General features: G+C 41.2%; 1 protein-coding gene across 1 annotated transcript in view; it reads right to left on the minus strand.

Moving 5' to 3' along the window:
* Window positions 1-373: 373 nt before the first annotated feature.
* The window catches only part of LOC107708273 (ephrin type-A receptor 4-like), a 37500-nt gene continuing 16828 nt past the window's right edge, over window positions 374-21045 (minus strand). Inside the window, exons 4-16 of the mRNA XM_016512459.1 lie at window positions 15881-16036; window positions 12102-12437; window positions 10635-10759; window positions 9388-9547; window positions 8855-8966; window positions 6588-6646; window positions 6217-6330; window positions 5872-6057; window positions 2762-2823; window positions 2435-2644; window positions 2012-2188; window positions 610-803; window positions 374-431 (exon numbers count right to left, since the gene is read on the minus strand). Coding sequence (XP_016367945.1) covers window positions 374-431; window positions 610-803; window positions 2012-2188; window positions 2435-2644; window positions 2762-2823; window positions 5872-6057; window positions 6217-6330; window positions 6588-6646; window positions 8855-8966; window positions 9388-9547; window positions 10635-10759; window positions 12102-12437; window positions 15881-16036 — 1949 coding nt within the window. The remainder of the gene's footprint in view (window positions 432-609; window positions 804-2011; window positions 2189-2434; window positions 2645-2761; window positions 2824-5871; window positions 6058-6216; window positions 6331-6587; window positions 6647-8854; window positions 8967-9387; window positions 9548-10634; window positions 10760-12101; window positions 12438-15880; window positions 16037-21045) is intronic.

The raw sequence follows: 21045 nt of genomic DNA on the forward strand, positions 1-21045 counted from the left end.
GAAACTCCTTCATTGTTTAATTGAAATGAAAAGCTTCCTACAATCATATCCAGAGCATCAGTACAGTGCGGGACGATCCTTTTGACTGGATGGCGGGGATGGTGTTATTGAAAGAAAAGTGCTGTATCGTTCCTCTGAAATCTGTTTTTTTTTTTTTTTTTTCAAAATTTAATTTAAAGTGCATGGATGAGGTATGGATTTTCTTAGAACCAAAATAAAAAAAATAAAAAAAAGTATGTTTCGAGTTTGTGTGTTCTGATCCCATGGGTTCTTTAATTTAAAGTGCATGGATGAGGTATGGATTTTCTTAGAACCAAAATAAAAAAGGAAGTCCAAAGTATGTTTCGAGTTTGTGTGTTCTGATCCCATGGGTTCAGACAGGAACCATCCTGTCTTGCATTTGTTGCATCTGGGACAGCATTCCATGCGCGCTGTTGAGGAATTAAAATTACATTAAAATATAATTTTTTTTATCATATTAATGTGTAAAATAATGAATGGAAAGGTATCAGACAAGGGGGGGGGGAAATGCACCAGAATTGTGATTGGTGCCCTTCAAAAAAATAGGTGCAAGTTGCACCTTGGCTTATGTGAGATGTATTTTATTACCTGGCTATCTCTCCTCCTGTCCTTTTCAGGCTGTTGGGGTTGCGGATTAGTTTGTCCAGCATGTTGACAATTTGGCTGAACTTTGGCCTTTCGGCACGCTCTTTCTGCCAGCAATCCAGCATCAGCTGGTGCAAAGAAACTGGACAGTCCATGGGAGGAGGCAGTCTATAGCCTTCCTCAATTGCCTTTATAACCTGAAGCAAAGAAACATCCAAATGGTGTTAAACAACAGCTGAAAATGTATACACTGAAGCTCTGAATCCACTTCATCCAACACTTACATCCTGGTTACTCATGTCCCAGTATGGCCGTTCTCCATATGACATCACTTCCCACATGACAATGCCGTAACTCCATACATCAGAGGCGGAGGTGAACTTCCTGTATGTAATGGCTTCTGGAGCGGTCCAGCGAATAGGTATCTTGCCTCCCTGTGATTGATAGGTTCCTGTTATTTCCTTTCAAAAGAGATAGCAAAGACAGCATTCCATGCGCGCTGTTGAGGATCTTATCCTGATGTGTGGCAGAGGAGATCCCTATCCTCGCCATGTCTCTGTTCCAACGAAACACAAAGACAGAAGTGATGAGAACATGTTTGATTTGGTCTAATTTGGTTTATTTTTTTTATCCCTCTCTCCTCATTTGCTTTTAACATGACATCTAAGAACTCGATCCTGAACATTTGAATGCCAAAGTAGAAGTTCTCAATGCTTCGTTGGCATCTACACAGGGGTTTTGCACAGAAATGTGACTACTGAACCCGTACGTCAGGACGTGTATCCCAGAGTGCTGATTTAAGAACTGGGTTTCTTTCTCCTGTGTTAGTCAAAAGCCCTCTCAAAGCCAACATACACACATCACACGTCTCCTAACACCTTAAGAATGCCCAGTTTTTGTTCAAGTGACTCACTCTTGTGTCATGTGGACCACAGCCTCTGGAGTGGTGTAGCCAGCAGCGGTGAAGTTGTCTCTGTAACGTTCCATGTTGATGGCCTGCAGCCAGTCGGCAACTGATCCCAAGGTAGATGTGAATTCTGGGCTGCTGGGCTCCAGGAGGGTGGTGTTGGGTCTACAAACAGAGAAAAGACTTGGTTAGGAGCCCCAAGAGCTTGGGCTGGATCTGTGTTGCCCACTTTGAACAACGTATAAAAGAACTATAAAATATTTTATAGCCGTGAGCATCACTTCATTGGAACGTTTATATAACACTGCAAGTCATGCATGTAACATGCACTTATGTGCCACAGCTAAAAAAGCATTTACACCAATTTATCACTGGTAAAAAATTAGACTGGAACCAAGAACATGACTTATACAAGAAGAGACATGCCCATTCAGACTGAGCTAAGATTTTAAGCCAAGTGGATTTTAAAATGAGCAAATTTTATCATCCAACACTTACATCCTGGTTACTCATGTCCCAGTATGGCCGTTCTCCATATGACATCACTTCCCACATGACAATGCCGTAACTCCATACATCAGAGGCGGAGGTGAACTTCCTGTATGTAATGGCTTCTGGAGCGGTCCAGCGAATAGGTATCTTGCCTCCCTGTGATTGATAGGTTCCTGTTATTTCCTTTCAAAAGAGATAGCAAACACATGCATGGAGGTTAATCACACACACGCATGCACACACACACACACACACATACATGCGCTCGGCCCTCAATTTTGGGGTTAGTTTGCTAATTTCTATTACACTTGAAAATATACTAGCACTTCATGTAAGCACATGCGGGTTAAATGCTGAAGCTAATGGGTTAAAGCTTGTGTTAGGGTTGCAAATGCAAGGCTGCAAACAAATAATATGCGTCAAACTTACCCTAGTAGTGTAAGCAGCATCTGGATCTTCCTCCAAAACTCGAGACATGCCAAAGTCAGACACTTTACACACAAGGTTACTGTTAACCAGGATGTTGCGTGCCGCCAGGTCACGGTGGACGTAGCTCATGTCAGATAGATACTTCATTCCTGAAGCGATTCCACGCAGGATGCCCACCAGCTGAATTACAGTAAACCGCCCATCGTTCTTCTACAAAGGAACAAAATTTACAGTTAAATGATGTTTAAGCCAATACAGTACGCAAGAGTACTAAATGACTGCTGGGTCGAAAAGATGTGCTTGAAATACAACACAAACAAAACTCACCCTGAGAAAGGCATCGAGGGATCCGTTCTCCATGTACTCAGTGATGATCATAACTGGCTTACCTGTGCAGAGAGAGAGAAAAAAAAGAACATGTACGTGAAAAGTGACAGTAGAGACATTGATAACGTTACAAAATAATTATATTTCATATAAATGCTGTTCTTTTGAATTTTCTATACATCTAAAAATCATGAAAAAAAGCATGCATCAACTGTTTGCACAAAAATATTAAGCAGCACAACTGTTGCTAAAATATTGAGGACCAAATCAACATATTTGTTTGATTTCTGAAGGATCATGTGACACTAAAGATTGGAGTAATGGCTGCTGAAAATTCAGCTTTGCTATCAAAGGAATAAATTACATTCAAATATATATTAAAATAGAAAAAATATATATTTTTAAACAAATAAATGCAGCCTTGGTGAGAATAAGAGATGTCTTTCAAAAAACATTAAAAAAACTCCCAACAAATTTCAAATGCTAGACTATATACATGTTGGAACTTTAACATATGAAAGCATTTAATTTGCTTACACTTAATTTTCACATTTCCAAATTGGAAATCCAACTTCCATTAAACAGAACGAAGCAAGCAGATCCTTTGTAGCTGTATAATAGCACCTGATTGGCTGCAGTTTGTCCTATTTAGAACCAATCAGAGTTTGTAGATCTAGGTCCTGAACCAATTATCCGCTTCAATCAACTGTCTTCAAGAGCAAAAACAATCAAATAGTGACTGAAAACTTTTAAGTGCATTGAAAAATGCAGAGATTTCATGTTGTTTTTTTACCGCATGCACTCAAGGTACTCTGCACACATCAGCACATTTGAATGACACTTCCCAATCAAGCCCTAAAGAGTCCGTCTGCTAGCCCCTCCTCTTTTCTCACAGTCCCCCCTCTCTTCCTCTTCGCTCCTATTTGCGAGTGGGATTTCTGTGTGGGTTTGTTTACTGAATGCAGCCGTTGCTGGAGGCTATCAGGGCTGGATTACCACATTACCTGCCAGTCAGTACCAAGACAAGGCAATGCTATGGCAACGCAGGCCCCTCTCACGGAGCCGAAAGAAAGGAGCGCAGGGGCTTCACAAAAGAGGACAATGGTACACGCACACACACCTACACACAGCCGCTTACAAACGCAGACGCACATACGCGCTTCACCTCAGAGGAATCATTTCAGTGTTCTAGCGGTGCCTTCATTATGCAAATACAATCTTGCATTTAATGCCAGCGCATAAAAGACTGCGCCCACCAAGCCCGTCTGTGAATGCTTTCTGCGGAGACGGCTGGCATCCTGCTTCTCTCCCGCTCTCTGAGGCTTAGGGGCATTTTGTCTTTATTTATTTAGGACAATTTCTACATCATTAGTAATTTATTTAACAGGTTTAATTGGCCCGGTTGGAGGCGTAGGCTACGAGAGGGCTGCCATTGTCTGTTTGTAATAACAGTTATCCTGAAGACACTACTTCTGCCATGCTGAGGATTATGGGAGAAGGGCTGCGAATAACAAACAGCACTCCAACGCTTCAAACTAAGCCAGCTATGAGACACCAGTCCTGTTAAAGGAAAAGTTCTGATCACAATGGTTTCATACATTTTCTTAATTTTACCTCATAATTCTAAAAATAATAAAATAAATGAAAAATACATTAATAAAATAAAACAAAATAGTCAAATTCAGTTTGGTCCAGTTAATGTGCATGCATAGCACAAACAAACTCTATCAAAATGGCTCATGTAAGGCGTACTTCGATTCCTAGGATCGCCATTTTTTATTTTTCATGTATTTTTCCATGAGTGGTCTCTCTCTTGCTCCTTATGTCTCTGTCTTTGCTCTCTGTTTCATTCCTGTTCACTTTCTCTCTCTGTAACCCATCTGTTGGCGTTGTCTTCACTAATACATCAGAGAGGATGGGGCTGGGTTTTGCCAGGTCTGTCTGGAGAAAAGATGTGACTCGGTGGGATTGTGGGATTGTTACATGTCTGCAGAAGCCCCTGCCTATGAACGCAGCTCTCTTCTATGCAGTCTACCAAAACAAACTAAAAAAAAAACACACACACATCTTCATCTTTGTGTTTCTCCAGAGCTCCCGAGCTGCCAGAAAAGCACAAGAGCCATCAGTGTCAGAAGACACTAAGGGTGTTCTTCAGTCCAGCTGTCAAATGCAAAGCCATCTAATGCAAATCCCAGCTCCACGATCACACACACACAGACACACACCAGGTCCTCCTCATATTTGTTATGCATGGTGAGGTCTGGCCACAACTACACCCTGGAGGTTTCTTAAACACACATATGAGAGAGTCAACTTTCAATCAATAACAAGTTATTAAAAGGTTTGATGTCAGGTCTGCCAGCCGGCCAAGATTCCGTTCTGGTAATGGGAAGGGTGCATTACAAAAGACAGGGTTGATTTTCATCAAATTAAGGAATGGAGAGTATGTCATTTCTTCAGCGTGGTTCCAAAATGCATTTAAGATGCAAACAGGAGGCAGACATCAACAGTAAAAAAAATATGAAGCAAAGCGGTCCAATTTTTAATAAAAGGCTTTTGATGGCTAAAAGTCAAAGCAAAAGTCAAAAACCTAAAGGAATGAAAACCATCAGCTCTACAGCAGAGCTTCAATGGGTGGCCAAGTAGCAAACAATACTTTCCTTAAGTATTTTTGTCTTGTTTTCCAGTAAAAATATGTAAACATATTAGGTGCTTGGCATATAACAAAAGAGTTGTTAAAAGTTATGTAAGAAGCAAAACCACATACGACTTTATTACTCGTTATTTATTTTTAAGGTAATAAAAGTATTACTATGAATAATAAAGTCTTGTTTCTTGTTTTAAAGTATAAATCCTACCAGTTTAATGAGGTTCATGCTTTAAGTAAGAAATAATAAACAATAAAAAAGATAATTTAATTTAATTAAACAAAATGTAACAAAAATCACCATGCATCACTTTGTAAAAATACTTTTTATGAAAGATGGCTGTAGACAGTGAAGCACACAGCTTGAATTGTGAGATCAACGAGGTCACGATTTGCAAATGATATGCAAAACCAGAACAAATCTGTTTGGTCACAGTAAATGAGTAGCAAAAAAAAAACTCACATTTAGTGACGACTCCCTCCAGTCGGATGATATTGGGGTGGTCGAACTGACCCATGATGCTGGCCTCGCTCAGAAAGTCCCGCCTTTGCTTGTCGGTGTATCCTGCTTTGAGGGTTTTTATGGCTACGCAGATCTCGCGCTTTCCAGGCAATTTGAGACGACCGCTGCACACCTCCCCGAATTCTCCTTTAAACCGAAAAAGAATCAGAAATGTCTGTGCTACATAATGACCCATGAGATATCTCTGGATCGGTGGGCTAACATTTCACTGTAACAGTTGTGGTCTAGCTACAGTACACTCAGTCTGAGACAGACGGAAAGGAAAACAGCAGGTCGTTTGCTCACCAATGCCGATGACCTTTTCAATCTTGATGGAGGAGGCGTCGATTTCTTTAGCGAATTCACGGACTGCTTGGTTGGGGTCCTCATAGGTGAAGGGGTCCACATAGATCCGAACCCCTGTGGAGAGACGGAGAGAGGTGCCTACATGTTAGGAGGTTGAAAGAAGAGGAGGGGAGGATAGTTAGCAGACAGACAATATGATGAATATACAACATCTGTTTTCCATTCTCCTCCCTCTCTTGTTGGCTTGTCTGTATTCTACCACATTGAGAACATATAAACTCCTCTTCTTATTTGAAACTTTAACTTAGATGATACATGCATATTAGAGCATGTGTCATTGTGTATATGTGTTTACATGGCCGCAGCATTACCTGGATGTAAATGCCTCTCCTCATCAGAATCCTGTTTGGCTTTGCTGTATTTGCTTCTCCTGTTAACAGAGAGATGAGAGGGATTTTAAATCACATAAAAGAGAAATCACAAATAAGATTTCTTTTTTATGTCTCTCTTTTTCTAACAAGAATTAAATTCTTTAAGATTTAACAATGTCAAAAAATGTGATCGTTTTGGGATAACAAAGTGTGCAATTTAAAAGGCAGACGGGTAAATTAACTTTTTTTGCATTAATTTTTGCATAAATTATTTTACGTTTAACTATTATTAAAACACATCCTAACACAGGCTTTTCACCTTCAAGGTTAGTGATGAATGTTTTATATATATATATATATATATATATATATACTGACACTTAAAGGGGGGGTAAATAAATCAGATTAAATATTTTTACAAAACATACAAAAAAAAAGACTAACTGGCACGCGTGAGACACGGTGGGCCGGTACATGAAGGAACATGCTGTTCCAAGTCATTGAACCAGGTCAAAGTTTTGAATAACCTTTTAACCTTTTCTTTAAAAGTGGGGCTGTAAAAATCTGTAACGCTAATCAAGCTGCACAGAAAGAGAGTACACCATATCAAAGTAGAAAGAAGGTCTGTTCACGAACCAAGTCCACTGGCCTTTCATATGAAATCATCTAGAGATTGACAGATAAAGAACAAACAGGAATGAGGTAAAGATAATGACAGATGAGTAAACACACACTCACCAAGTGGCCAAAACGGCAACAAAATCCCATTTGAAACCACTCCACCCCTTCCCCTAAAAACATCTCGCCTCATCTGTCCACAATGACATAAAGGAGTTAGTATGCACCACCTTCAAAGTTACCATTTCACCCAATCACCTGCTGACCCCTTGGGCCAACCACTGACCTCTCGGCATGGGCGCAGGGAGCAGAAGAGAAGCAATGGAACGGATAACAACCCCACCCAGGACGCTGCTCTAGCCCAAGACTCCCTGCTGGGGATGGGGTCACCTGCCTGTATATAGAGAGTGGGGGCTCGGCCGGGAATGCACAACTGCTGTTATTGTTTTTCTAGTGCGTTCTGGCGTTGACAAAGGCCCCCAAGGTTCGGGGCTAGTGAAGGAAGAAAAGGCTAGAGTGAGGGAGAGCGGCATATCCACAGGCAGAACAGGAGGAAAGGGCCAGGCTTTAACACCTGAGCGCTTCACAGAAGCTGGAAATAGCTCTGCCTGCAGGGGGGCATGTCTTCATAGGAGGAGGCCCTGCCATCAGCCCGAACGGTCGGTATACGTTTATTTTAGGAACAAGAAGATTATCAGGTGTGCTATCCAAGTACTGAAGCGAAGAACCCAAGGCTTTGTGCGAAGCTGTAACCCCCCTCCTCGCTTCCACGATTGAACGGTTGGTGTCCCCTCAAGGTAGAGAAGAGCAGGCTAAAGGTGAGAGCCACTTTGGATGTGTAGTCTTGTCTCCCGTTGAAGGGCTCCATTGAGGAAGTGCTTAATGGCTGCTTGGCCAAAACAAAAGCCCCATTCTTTAGCTTGGATTGTTATTTTCACCCTGAATGAGGGTGATGCTTCTCTTCGGGGACTTTGAGGATGCGGAGATGATTATCTCAGCTGATAATGATACAATGTCAACCACTGTAAGAATAGACACTCTCACCCTGGTCTTGGGAAACTACGATCAGACACAATAGGAGGAGGCCTTATGAAAGGGAAATGTAGCTGATGATAACCGTAGTGGAGTAAGAGCGTAGCTGGCTGAGAGTTTGGCAAGAAAAAGTTGTTTGATTAAGGCAAAGCAACCATGACATTTTGCCCGTGGGAGTATGACAGCCGCTCTGATTGAGTACACATATGCGCACATACGCCGTCCTGCCGTGCGTCTCGGCTCCCTTGGGAATGGTACGTGTTCCCAATGGATTTCAACACACACGGCACAGAGACCCGTAGCAGCACAGCGGAGACTAATCAGGCAGAGCTGCCAACGGCCTGTCACAATACTACTAGCTACACCACAGGGAAAAAGAGAGCGAGAGAGCGGGAAAGAGAAGGAGGAAGAGCCATAAGAACCAGACTGATGGACAGGTAGAGAGAGGGGAAGACAGCAGGAGCACAGCAGATAGAAAGACTGATATAGGATGACAGACAGGGTGAGGGAGAGGTGACGGAGATGCCCACAGGGACAAGGGGAAAGACGGAGGAAAGCTTCCAGATTCAGACAGTATCTGTGAGACGACTGACACCCAGTTGGGCCTGGTGGCTTACCTGCGGCTGATGATGAAGACTCCGATGAATATGAGCAACAGAATCACACTGCCGATCACAGACACCAACAGCACGGTAGAGTTAGCGCCATCTCCGATGATGGGAGAAGGAACTGAAAGGAAAAACAACATTAAAAGTTAATCTCAAATGCGTAATTCTCATTTAAAGTGTCAGATTAAACTTGTCAGCCATTTTGAATTTGTATAGAAGAGCCTTGTTTCATCAGTGAGGAACAAATCCTGTTTTGTTTTTTTTAAGATGCTGAAATGACCTAGTATCAAAGCTCCAAAACATTCCACTAGTTACAGAGTTTCCTTTAAAGGGCTTTTAAAAATACCAGCAACTTTGTAGTGAGCAAACAAAGAAACTATCGTAAAGAAAAGGAAAACATACATAAAGGCTATAATTATGCTACTTTAGAGAAATAGTTTCTGGATGAATGGCTTATCCACCCTAAAACTCAACACAAGTCTCTAATTGTGGGAACAAAGACTTGCCATTGTCGGTTCAGTAACACGCACATGGAAACCTACCTGAATTGGTCATGAATTCGAAGGGGGCGCTGAAATCTCCGTAACCAGCGGCAGTACGGGCACGCACATGAAACACGTAAGAGGTTAGCGGGCTCAGGCCTTTGATCTCGGCACTTCGGGACGAGGTCTTCATTATGCGATAGCTGCGCTCGTTTTGATCCTGATTGGATGGAAGGAACAGGAAATGTTGAACCAACTTGTGGAATTGGTCATTAGGATTGTTTTATTTTGAATCAAACCCTGATAAAACAAAACGGAAGAGAGATTTGTTTAATGTCTGACACAGAAACTACAGCCAGGCTTTTGTAGGGAAAACCACAACCTCATTGTACAAAAACAAGGTTGCCATCTTTGTTTTCGCTCGCTCCCTAGGGTGTAACCTGAATTTGCTTGTTCAAAATTCCCTTGTTTCATCACTAGATCCAAGCCACTTAAACAATGTCAAGTTTGAACCAAAACAAGCAAAGTAACTAAGTTTAATTGTTTTTTTTCCCCGATGTCCCCAAATGTTTGGCTTGTAATTGTTGGATCGCGAAACAAGAACTTTTGTGTCTTGGTCTTGTGTGTGTTTCAGTGTGTGTTTGCAATGGAAAACCTCAGAGTGTAAGGGAAAATAATCTGACCACTGCTGCAATCTGTAATCAGTCAGCCAGAGGAAGACGCAGCGGGAGCAGAGAGAGGAGAATGCTGTTATCCTCTCTGTATCCAAACGGCCTGTATGCTTCACCCTAGATCTGTCCATCCACCCCATGCTGTTCTGACCCGCTGGTTCACCACACTCCTGCTGCGAATGTGAGTGAGTCTGGTCTAACCATGAACTAATATGCAGCTCTCTCGTTTTGATGTACCTGACATCATACGGCTCATGTTAAGGACTTAAGTGAAGGATTCACCTTGATTGCTACATCTTAATCTGCGGTTTCAAAGAAGCATCTCTCCCATTTGTAGCTCCTGACAAGTAAGTGATGTCACTAGGCCTAATCCTGAACTATATTTTCCAAAATATATCCCTTATCTCATGCTGTCAGGATGAGGAACCTCACAAAAACATGCAAAATTGAATATTTCCAACCAGCATGGTCCTTCTGGTGAAGCAGGTTGTCCAAACTGGTTAAGAAGCCTCATGGGGCTGCACACCCATATTCAAAACACAACATATGTTGGCAACCATCTATGCTGGTCTTTTTGACATGGATAATTTCATCAGGGCAACATTTTGGAAACCGCTTTCCCATGAATCTTCTCACCTTCTCGTAGTACTTGACCTCGTACTCAAGAATGACTCCATTGGGTCTCTCAGGCTGTTGCCATGCCAAAGACACAGCGTGTCTGGTGATGTCCTTGGCCTGGATGGTGGTAACTGGAGAGGGAGCTGGAAGAGGAGAAAAACACAAAGAGAAAAAGCTTAGTATTGCTAGGAGAACCCCGACCGCCCATCTGTTTCAAAGAAACATAAACATGTTAGTGCTATAAAGCAACAAGGAGGTATGATATTGGAGATATTTGTCTTGTCATACTGAGAAAACCTGAAAAACAACTAAACACTGGAAGCTACACGGGTTAGCATCTGAAAAATGCAGTGATTACAGCTTTGGAACTCCCACAAAAACATCAAATCACCAAAGTGAAGTGCCCATTATATCATCATCCCGGTTTCGTGGTGAGAATCACTCAAGTGCTTCTGATTCTTTTTCTTCTCTCTTAATTCCACTTTGCTACTACAGAAGGTCCATTGATGTTGTCATCTAGGGAGCACATGCTTATCTGTAATCTTTAGGGTTTTATCAATGACACTCTACAGTTGCCAAAGGGGAAGCCAGACCATGAAACGATCCTGGCTAAATTCCTCAGTGCAGATGAAAATTATAATTATAAACAGATCAGTGTTTCATATGTATATTAGCTTGATTTTTACATTCTCTGACAAAAATCAAGACAACTTGATGTTATGCAGTTCCAAAGCTTTGCTAAGTGGGTGCAAAAGCAACAATAGGTGGTTACTAGGGCAGCTGGTAGGACATTCTGGTGGTGGCTAGAAATAGTAAAAATTGTAATACTGATATGGCTTTTAGCAAGCACCAATAGGTGCTTCAGTGCTATAGGGCAATGTCTGCCTAGAGCCCCAATATATGGGGTTATAAAAGCTAAGAACAGACGGTCAGGAGTGAAGGTCTGTTTGAAGAGTGTACAGACAGGTGTGATGGCTATTACAATCAGAGTTCACCAAGACAATGATGGTGAGAAAGACTCTTGGAAGACCCCACTCCTGGGGGCCCTACACACAAAATCCCCAAAGCCAGACAAAAAGGCACTTCCTGTCTCACGCTTTCTCAAGAACCCGAAATTAAACACCTTGTAAAAGTTAATAGTCCACTCAACGCAAACAAATGTGAGCAGCCAACAAATGCACAAATGTGCAATTTGACCCGACATGTGGTTTAATGTCATAAAAATCCATTCTGACAGACACAGACACAGACACAGACAAGGAGTAATTAGAAATTTTTCTGTGGTGATATAAGACAGAGCACTTTCACAGACGGGAAGCTGATTACCAACTTGATGACTATGTTCTGTATCAGACTGTGGTGACAAATTCAACACATCAGCCTGTGACCAGATCACATGATGACATCAGCCTGGTATTTAATGAAGTCATAATAGTAGGAATTTCATGTTCAACAATAATTTGAGAACATAAACCACACACTTACCCGCTTGGTTGGTGGTAACTGTCACAGACACCGCCTGTTCTGGTCCGGGACTCTGCTTGGAGACCCCATTGACTGCCCAGATCTCAAAGGTGTAGTTGGTGTGAGCCTGCAGGTCATTTATGGATACCCGGGTGGTGCGTAGGCCCAGCTGCTGAGGCGAAAAATGGACGCCGTTGCCGCAGGGCTGACAGCGCTGACCGTCAGAGCTGCACCGCTTGCATATGACGTTGTAAGCGAGGTCCTGCCTGCCACCGGAGGATGCTGGAGCAGTCCACTCCAGATTCACAGAGGTCTCGTTCACATTAGAAATAAGGTGCTGAGGAGCAGATGGGGGCTCTACGAAAAGACAATTTTGGAAAAAGAAACACAGTTTAGAGACACTATGACAAAATATGCACATGATTTATGTTTCATTTCCGCCACAGTGATGTCTGGAAGTTTTGGAACAAACAAAACAGAATTATGACTGTGGCAGAGATTGATCTCAAAATACACCCTTGGCAAGGGAATCTTCAATGGCAAACAAATACACACCCACACACACACAAACACACACACACACACACACACACACACACACACACACACACACACACCCTTTTATTGCCACTGCAGGCAGATGATGTTACAGCCTATGACGGATACGAGTCTGTTTGTGTGCTTGTGTGTATTTGTGTACATTTGCACAATTTTTCTCCATGGTGTTTTCGTAAACCAGGCACTGCTGAATTTAAAGATAATTACATTTATGACAAACCAGCACCACAGGTGACGCAGTGCTAGCTGTGCAAAAAGGAAATACACTCAACCCGCGAGAGAGTGAGCAAAAGAGAGCGAGAGAATGATTACATCTCCATAACTGAGCAACTTGCTGATAGGGATCTCATAAATGCACATTGGGTCACCCTTGTTGCCATTTCTGGTATAGCAATGACGTTCTTATCATAAATATGGATCTCTAAATCAGCAATCCCAGGTTGACTTTCTCACAAAGCTTGCCCGGAGGAACATTTTATTGCTCAGAGGTTGCTCTTTTATTGCTCAGGAGACTTAATTGAGTTCTCTGTTATGTTATATTCAAGTATGAACTTGAATATAGATGTTTGTCTTAAAATTCCTGAGGAGAAATAAACATAGAAAGAAGTGATAGAATTGTTAACATACATTGTAGTGTTTTTATATTATTTGAAAATGAATCTGGATTTTATAGAGCAGATCATTTGTGAAAACTGGATGAGAAATGTTTAAAATCAGATTTAAATCTCAAATCTTGACAGTCTGAGACACTGTTGAGATCTCTATTTAAACTCCAGATTATGTGAGGTTGTTAGAGTCTTTATTATCATGATGAAATCTGAGGAGCAAGAGATATCCATCTTACTTTTCAATGTGGAAGCAAGTTATTTCCTGTGACTGTGCGAGACTTCTGATTCATTAGCTGCAATAGGTAAATAACTAAAAGAATAACAAAGTTCAGTAAACAGTAATACTAATTATGCCACAAACTAGTGTGTTTTTGATTATGATAATTAAACTAATAGTATACCAATTTGCAATAACAAGAAGCATGTTTTTGCATAGGAAACCTTGCACAATCAAATTTTACAAATGCTCTTATGTAAGTCTCCACATGGGTCTCATTTGAATCGAAGTCTTGTTTCCAACTCATACAACTGATAAAGTTATATTTAATTGGCATATTTACCTGGTACTTTGTTAAAAAATTACTCATTTCACTTTTTAAAAGATCTCATTTGAGATTTTTCATTCCTATGGATGGCCTCAAGTACCACACGTCCAACATCAAACTCGAAGAAGCGAGTGAAGAGGACAAACATTCAAACAGGATGTGTCCCATTATCTCTCCTTGAGGTCTCTCATATGGCAAAAGCCATTTTCAAATATCTCCATATCCTCCAAATCATTTAAACACTTCAAACACATATCTGACCTAGGTCTGGATTAGATTGAATTCCTCCTGGCTGAGCTTTAAGTGTAAATGGTCTTTAAACTCTGTTTAACCTGTATTAAGTATGTGGCTGCTGTACCCACCCGGCAGAGTGGGGTGAACCGAGCACACTCCCATGGTGGCTCGGTGCCACATGCTCTGTGATTGACAGGAGCTGATTAAGTCGACTGGCTTCGCTGCATTTTAATACGATAAGGTGAGAGAGAGAAGCTCAGCTCAGCAAGCGTAATAGGGTCGTTTCTCTTGCGCCTCTTCGCTGTCTGTCTCCCCACTTTCTCGCATTTCGCCTTTTTTTCCCTCCCTTGCTACCTAGCTCCTTTTTATCTCGTTTTTTTTTGCCTGCGCCTTTAGCGAATTGGCTGTTGAGTATGTGAAGGGTGCTTCTGGGTGAACGGCAGATGGCGATATGAAAGAGAGTTCCAATTAAAGAGGATATAGAAGCGAGAAAGACAATCCGATACGTAAAATGCACGTCTGGACGCCCGATAGGTGCATACGAGCCCTTTCCCCCCACCTGCCGCCCCTGATCATTCAGATCTGGAAAACCTATTAAATCTGACACCGTGAACACATCTGGTCTGGATGCCTCTCTGCCCTTTACCTAGAGATCTTTAATAAATTTATCACATAATTATTTTTTGATCACGCCGGCTTGAGTGTGTGTGTGTCTGCAAAAACCTGAGTGATTCGTATGTGAGAAAGAGCATGTCATGAACGACTTGACGTGTGTGTTCGTTTTTTACGATTAACCCTAACGTCTTGGCTCAGAGCTGTGGCTTGTCGACTGCTGGCGCTTCAATGCAGGCCTCTATTTAACAAGCTGAACACTGTTATCAAGTCTATGACTCACCTCAGGGTCTGACACATATCTATCTTTACTCATCATGACAGGGCTCCTCCCAACTCACTGCTACACACACACACACACACATTCAGTCAGTCACCAAAGTTTTTGATTAGACAACGCAGGAATAAAAGACACAAAATAACATCCGCTGCAATTAAATGTCCAATAATTTGTCAATGTCAAGCACATTTTTTGTCTTTAACTTTGGTAAGTAGCCTTTAGGAAAACAGCTCCACTGGTGTGTGAAGTGAACAGCTGCAGTCTGATATGAAGTCCAGGCGGTGCTGGTTCTCCTGAGTGATATGCGCTTCCTCAGTTCAAAATCCCTGACCTGGTCTAATGATTACTCGTGTCCAGGGTGGTTTGTTTACGCCTGTGTTTTTAGTCTCACGTAGCTGACTTTTGACTACAAGCATATTCTGGTCCACATTACAGCTTATTCTGGCCAAGAACGGCACACTTAGGAAGAGACCATCTAAAATGTGTTTGAGGTCAATATCAATAAAAAGGATGCCTTAAGTGACATTTATTAGGTTAACTTTATTAGGTTAACTTTATCAAAAGTTTTATTTTAAATGCTGTTCTATCGTGTTTTCCACAAATACATTATGCAACACAATTGTTTTTAATGTTGATAATAATAAATATTTTATGAGCACCAAATCAGCGTATTACACTGATCTCTGAAGGTCATGTGATACTGAAGACTGGAGTAATTATATTTTAAAATATATTAAAATAGAAAACTCAAAAAAATGCAGCCTTGATGAGCATAAGAGACTTCTTTCAAAAATATTTTAAAAATCGTATCAACCCCAAACGTCTGAATGGTAGTGTAATTCGGACTACAAATGGTCTCAAAGTTGTACACATGCCCCAAAAACCAGAGGTACACAAAGTGTATATTCATCCATGGAGTCAGTGTGAACCCAGATAAAGTGAGTGAAGGTTAAATACACTTACGTGTGCATGGCATAGAAGCAGGGTCTGTCTCAGACCTGAAGAAGCCTTTGTCACAGGCACAGGAAGTGGATCCCTCCCTAATTGAGTAACTGTGCAGGGGACACTTAGAGCAGCTGTCGTCTGTGGCCAGTGCTCTGTAGTAACCAATCTTACAGGCTGTGAAGAGAAAGAAAGTGAGAAAATTGAGACGTTAATGATCATGAACTATTTAACATATACTGCTACAATAGCTCATCATTTTGAAATCTTGAAACTCGTAGTCTTTCACCTCCGGCCATCATAACGACACTCAGTGTGTGAATGTTTATGTCAGGCCTGTGAAACACTCTGTAAGGGAGTGGTGTGGAATTTCTGAATGACAGACAGCAGTGCACGGATTTATGACACGCTAAGGAAGAGAGGAAGTGATACTAGAGGAATGCACTGTCATTAATCCCAACACCCAAGCCAAGCCCTTTCTCAGCATTTGTTCTCTAGCTCTGTTTTCTCTTTTATTCTCTTTTCAAGTTTGTCCGCTTTCTTTTATTTCTCGCCCATTTTTGTCCTCCCTCCAGCTTTATTGTTTTCTTCCTTTGTTTGTTTGTCTTTCTACTTCCTTCTTTTTTTTCTGTTGCTCCTTCAAATATGCCACACACATACAAACACACAGCATAATTTCCTATTTACGGTGACAGAGACAAAGGAATGCTTTGAGGTCTTTTATTGACTTTTTCTCTACAAAGCCATCGATACCCGCACAAGTACAGATAGCATTTGAACATGAATAAAGCCGCTACTTATGACATTTATCTAAGAGTTTATTGATCTGTAGATAGTTTACAGATGTGTTTCCCTAAAAGGTCCTATCAATATAAACGCTCCATGAGGAATATCACAAATCATAATAATGCTCTTAGCGATAATCATACATGCTCATAGCAAAGCATTATGGGAAAGAAACACAAGGCTTTTATATGACAAATAGGACAAACAAGCTTTCATGTGTCGAGAGGACGGCCCTTAAAGGGCGGTCACACTGGGCTTTGTGTGCCATTCACTTACATTCATATGAATGCGAACAAATGTGAAGAATATTTGTCTTTCACTGCCTACAAAAGTTTGGGTTAGATGAACTCTGACCTGCAAGTTCGCAAAGCAAAAGGACGTTAAACCAACAGAAGATTCAAATGTCACAGACTGGCCTCTTGGATGAAAATCAAGCATGGGGGAAACTCTCATTTTAGTGGTTTTGCATCCATAATAATATGAACGTGGGTGACACTCGTTGGAAGAATATTTGTCTTTCACTGCCTACAAAAGTTTGGGTTAGATGAACTCTGACCTGCAAGTTCGCAAAGCAAAAGGACGTTAAACCAACAGAAGATTCAAATGTCACAGACTGGCCTCTTGGATGAAAATCAAGCATGGGGGAAACTCTCATTTTAGTGGTTTTGCATCCATAATAATATGAACGTGGGTGACACTCGTTGGGTTGCAGTGTTGTAGAAAAACTTAATTTTAATACTAATTTGTCAATCATTTGAAATACTCTACAGTGAATTTAGGCATCAAAATGTACAATTTGAAAGATAAATATGATATTCATTTTGATATCTGCTAAGCTATGCCATTTAACAGCATTATTAAATTATTTTTTTGATTAGCATTAAGCACTAGAGATGGTAGAAAAAGTAGCAATACTAAATAAATAAATAAATACTATAAAATAAAATAAAATACAATTGTTTTCTCCTATGTAAAATCTAGTGTGACTGCCTTTTTATACTTCTCCTAACCAGTCATAGAGCCACAGTGAAAAATATAGTCCAATCCAAAATATAGATGCATATTAAACATGTAATACATTCTAATTGTTTGTGATATTTTTGCTTCACACAGCGTTTTCACTTCAAATGAGGACAGAAAAGTTCCCTGCATTTCACACATATTAAAGGGTTAGTTCACCCAAAAATGAAAATTAGCCTGTGTTTTACTCACCCTCGAGGCATTCTAGGTGTATATGACTTTCTTCTTTCAGACGAATCCAATCGGAGTTATATTAAAACTTGTCCTGGCTGTTCTAAGTGTTATCATTGCAGTGGGTGGGTGTTTCTCTTTAACAGTCCAAAACACGTTAAATAAAGTATTATTAAAATAACAATACTTAAATAATTAAAATAATTAAAACAAAATAAATCCATGCGTTTTTGTAAGAAAAATATCCATATTTCAAACGTAATAAACACTTTTCTCTCACTTCTGCTGATTGTCGTATGTGGAAGCCGTTCTGGCGGATGACGTAGGACGTATGCGTCGCGAGCGCGCCTCTGAGATATGCTAGTCTCACGAGTTTGTTTACAGGAGCAAAGGAAGCAACGTTTCCTTGCTTTAGCAAAAGGAAAACCAGTCTCCTCTTGGCTTATATCGAAATCCTCCAACATTTTTCTTTACAAATCCTCGGTTTGTACTTCTAATTCATGACCGGCATTTTGTTTTGTTCTCTCGCCACGTTCGTCACTAATCACGCAACACCGACATCCTACATCATCCGCCGGAACGGCTGTTTCTGCGTATGACAGATAGCGGAAGTGATAGAAAAGTGTTTATTACGTTGGACATATGGATATTTTTCTTACAAAAACACATGGATTTGCTATAGGAGGCCTTTATTCACCCCCCAGAGCCGTGTGAGGCACGTTTTATTACGGATGCACACGCTTTATTTAACGTGTTATGGACTGTTGAACAGAAACACCCGCCCACTGCAATGATAGAGCTTAGAAGTGCCAGGACAATTTTTTATATAACGCCGATTCGATTCATCTGAAAGAAGAAAGTCATATACACCTATGGCTTGAGGGTGAGTAAATAACTGGTTATTTTCATTTTTGGGTGAACTAACCCTTTAAGGACAGGCAAGATGCAGGTCAGGACCAGTGTTACTTGTAACTTGTAACACATTACAAGTAACACGAGTTACATAATTAGATTACTTTTTTCAAGTAACTAGTAAAGTAAGGCATTACTTACTTTTTCAAATAAGTAATGCAAGTTACTTTATTTCCCCATTTATTCACTGACACCTCTCCTGTCCCTGTGTTGAGAGAAACTAGGAGTGAGATGCAGAGGCATAGACAGTTCCTTCAGGCTAATTTCACTTTTGGTGTGAAAGGGCCTTTACAGTTGCCAAAAATATAACTTTTGGATATTTTGTTTTTAAAAATTAACAAGCAAGCCCAGCTCAGGTGACACAAAGTAACACAACAGTAATGTATTGCATTACTCTCCATAAAAAGTAACATAATTAGTTCCTTTTTAATGACGTAACGCAATACCGTAATGGATTACTTTTAAAAGTAACTTTCCACAACATTGGTCAAGAGACAGTACTTTAAACAAGTGTCCCTCATCACTCTCTGCCTCATTCTCTCTTATTTTCTCTCTTTGCTGGCCAATTCTTTTAATCTCACATAAGTGTCAGGAACCCTGGGGCCGCATTAGCGCTCGCCCTCAGGAATCACCACCTTCCACTTTCCTCCATTTCTCTGTTTCATCTCTCCCTCCATCACAGTCTGCCCAGGGGCCAATCACTCGCAATCAGCTGCAATAGCACAGAGAGAGTTAACGTACATCTTCTGAGAGGAGATTAACACAGTTTTGTCATCTTCTAAACAAGATCCATAAAACAACATTAGGGGGTGAGGGATGGAAAGATAGAAAGAGCTCAGGGAGAAGAGATGCAGCCCTGGGTCGCGACCTCCACTGGACGGTGTGCATTGTTGCCATGCGTTGGAGGGGAATGATGGGAATTAGAGCTGGAGGTTTCATCTGATCAGCTTTGGTTCATCTTAACGCCAGCTGGAGGACAGAGTTAATTGAAGAGGATTCTTGGGAAGCTTAAAACCACTGTAGGAAACCGGAGGTGTGTTTGAGAGATCAAGAGACCTCGAGTGCAGGAGTTTCGGTCTTGTTTATAAGCGAATGCACTCGCTGACTTTTAGCACTTTTCTCAAGCACTTAGGATATCTAACACCCTCCACCTGCTTAAGAGTCTGAGTGTTTTCTCAGTCCCAGACCCTTATGGAAGACGACCAGCTGTCCCCTCCCTTCCTAAGTCCTCCATCCTAGGTCCCTTATGAGACCCCTAACAGCTCCTGGTTTCAATTCCACACACAGCTCTCATCCCCCCCACAGATCTGACCTTTCCACTCTTTCTCCATGAAGCCTATGACAACTGGGCTGGACAATAGCAGGACAAGCACGGTCTCATTGTCCACTCCGGTGGACGATTGAAGAGATGAGCTTACTGCCTGTGACATAATAGGGTCGTAATTACCAGTCCATGCCCCAGTATTCAGGGTCAGTGCTCTCGTCCTACCATCCACCGTGAGGACAATGTCCATCTCAATGATGACACCATCTCAGACTGAGCTCTGAATGCTTTCTGTGGGCTTTAGACCTTAAAACAGTCACCTGTTGTCCTGCACAGAAAGACAAAATGCAGGGTGGAGTTGAGGACAAAAGCAGATCGTTGTGTTGGGAAGTGAATGAATTATGGAATTCTACAAGGTATGTGTGGCGGTTTATGAGCATTGAAAGATGTTCCAGGCGGGACAAAAGGACTTCAATTAGATGCATGTAATCTGAGGACGTTCGGTTAGACACGTACAGAGGTCTGATGATACTTGCGTCAACATCGGTGGTTTCTATTCAGACGACTGCAAATAAATAAATAGCGGACAAAGAGGTAAAACTGCAGGAAAAATAAATAGAAATGTGAGGAGAAGTGGAAAGAAAAGAATGAGAGAGGGGGACAGGAAAATGAGAGGGAATGAAGCTTCAGCACTGGGTGGTCTTCAGAGTGTGTGTCCTCTCGGAAATTTAACACTGACTTAACTCTGCCAGGTTATATTTCTCTCCTCACACACACAAGTGAAGTGAGACTCTTTCCGTCTATAGCTCTCTCGGTTTCTGTCCATTTTTTTCTCCATCACATCCTTGCAGTTATTAATTTAATTTATGCAAAAAAATTTAAAAACAATTTGTGAATAAAGTTCCAAGCTTGTGTTGAAGAGAACAAAATTCACTTGGAAATTGGAGGGAAATAGAAATGGAAAAAATGGGCAACTAGGAATTTATTCAGGAAATGTGCTTTCATAGCGGTTTAAGTGTAGGTCTTAAACAAA

This window comes from Sinocyclocheilus rhinocerous, unplaced genomic scaffold (genome assembly GCF_001515625.1).
Source record: "Sinocyclocheilus rhinocerous isolate Xijiao unplaced genomic scaffold, SAMN03320098_v1.1 scaffold1437, whole genome shotgun sequence".
Classification (NCBI taxonomy): Eukaryota; Metazoa; Chordata; class Actinopteri; order Cypriniformes; family Cyprinidae; genus Sinocyclocheilus; species Sinocyclocheilus rhinocerous.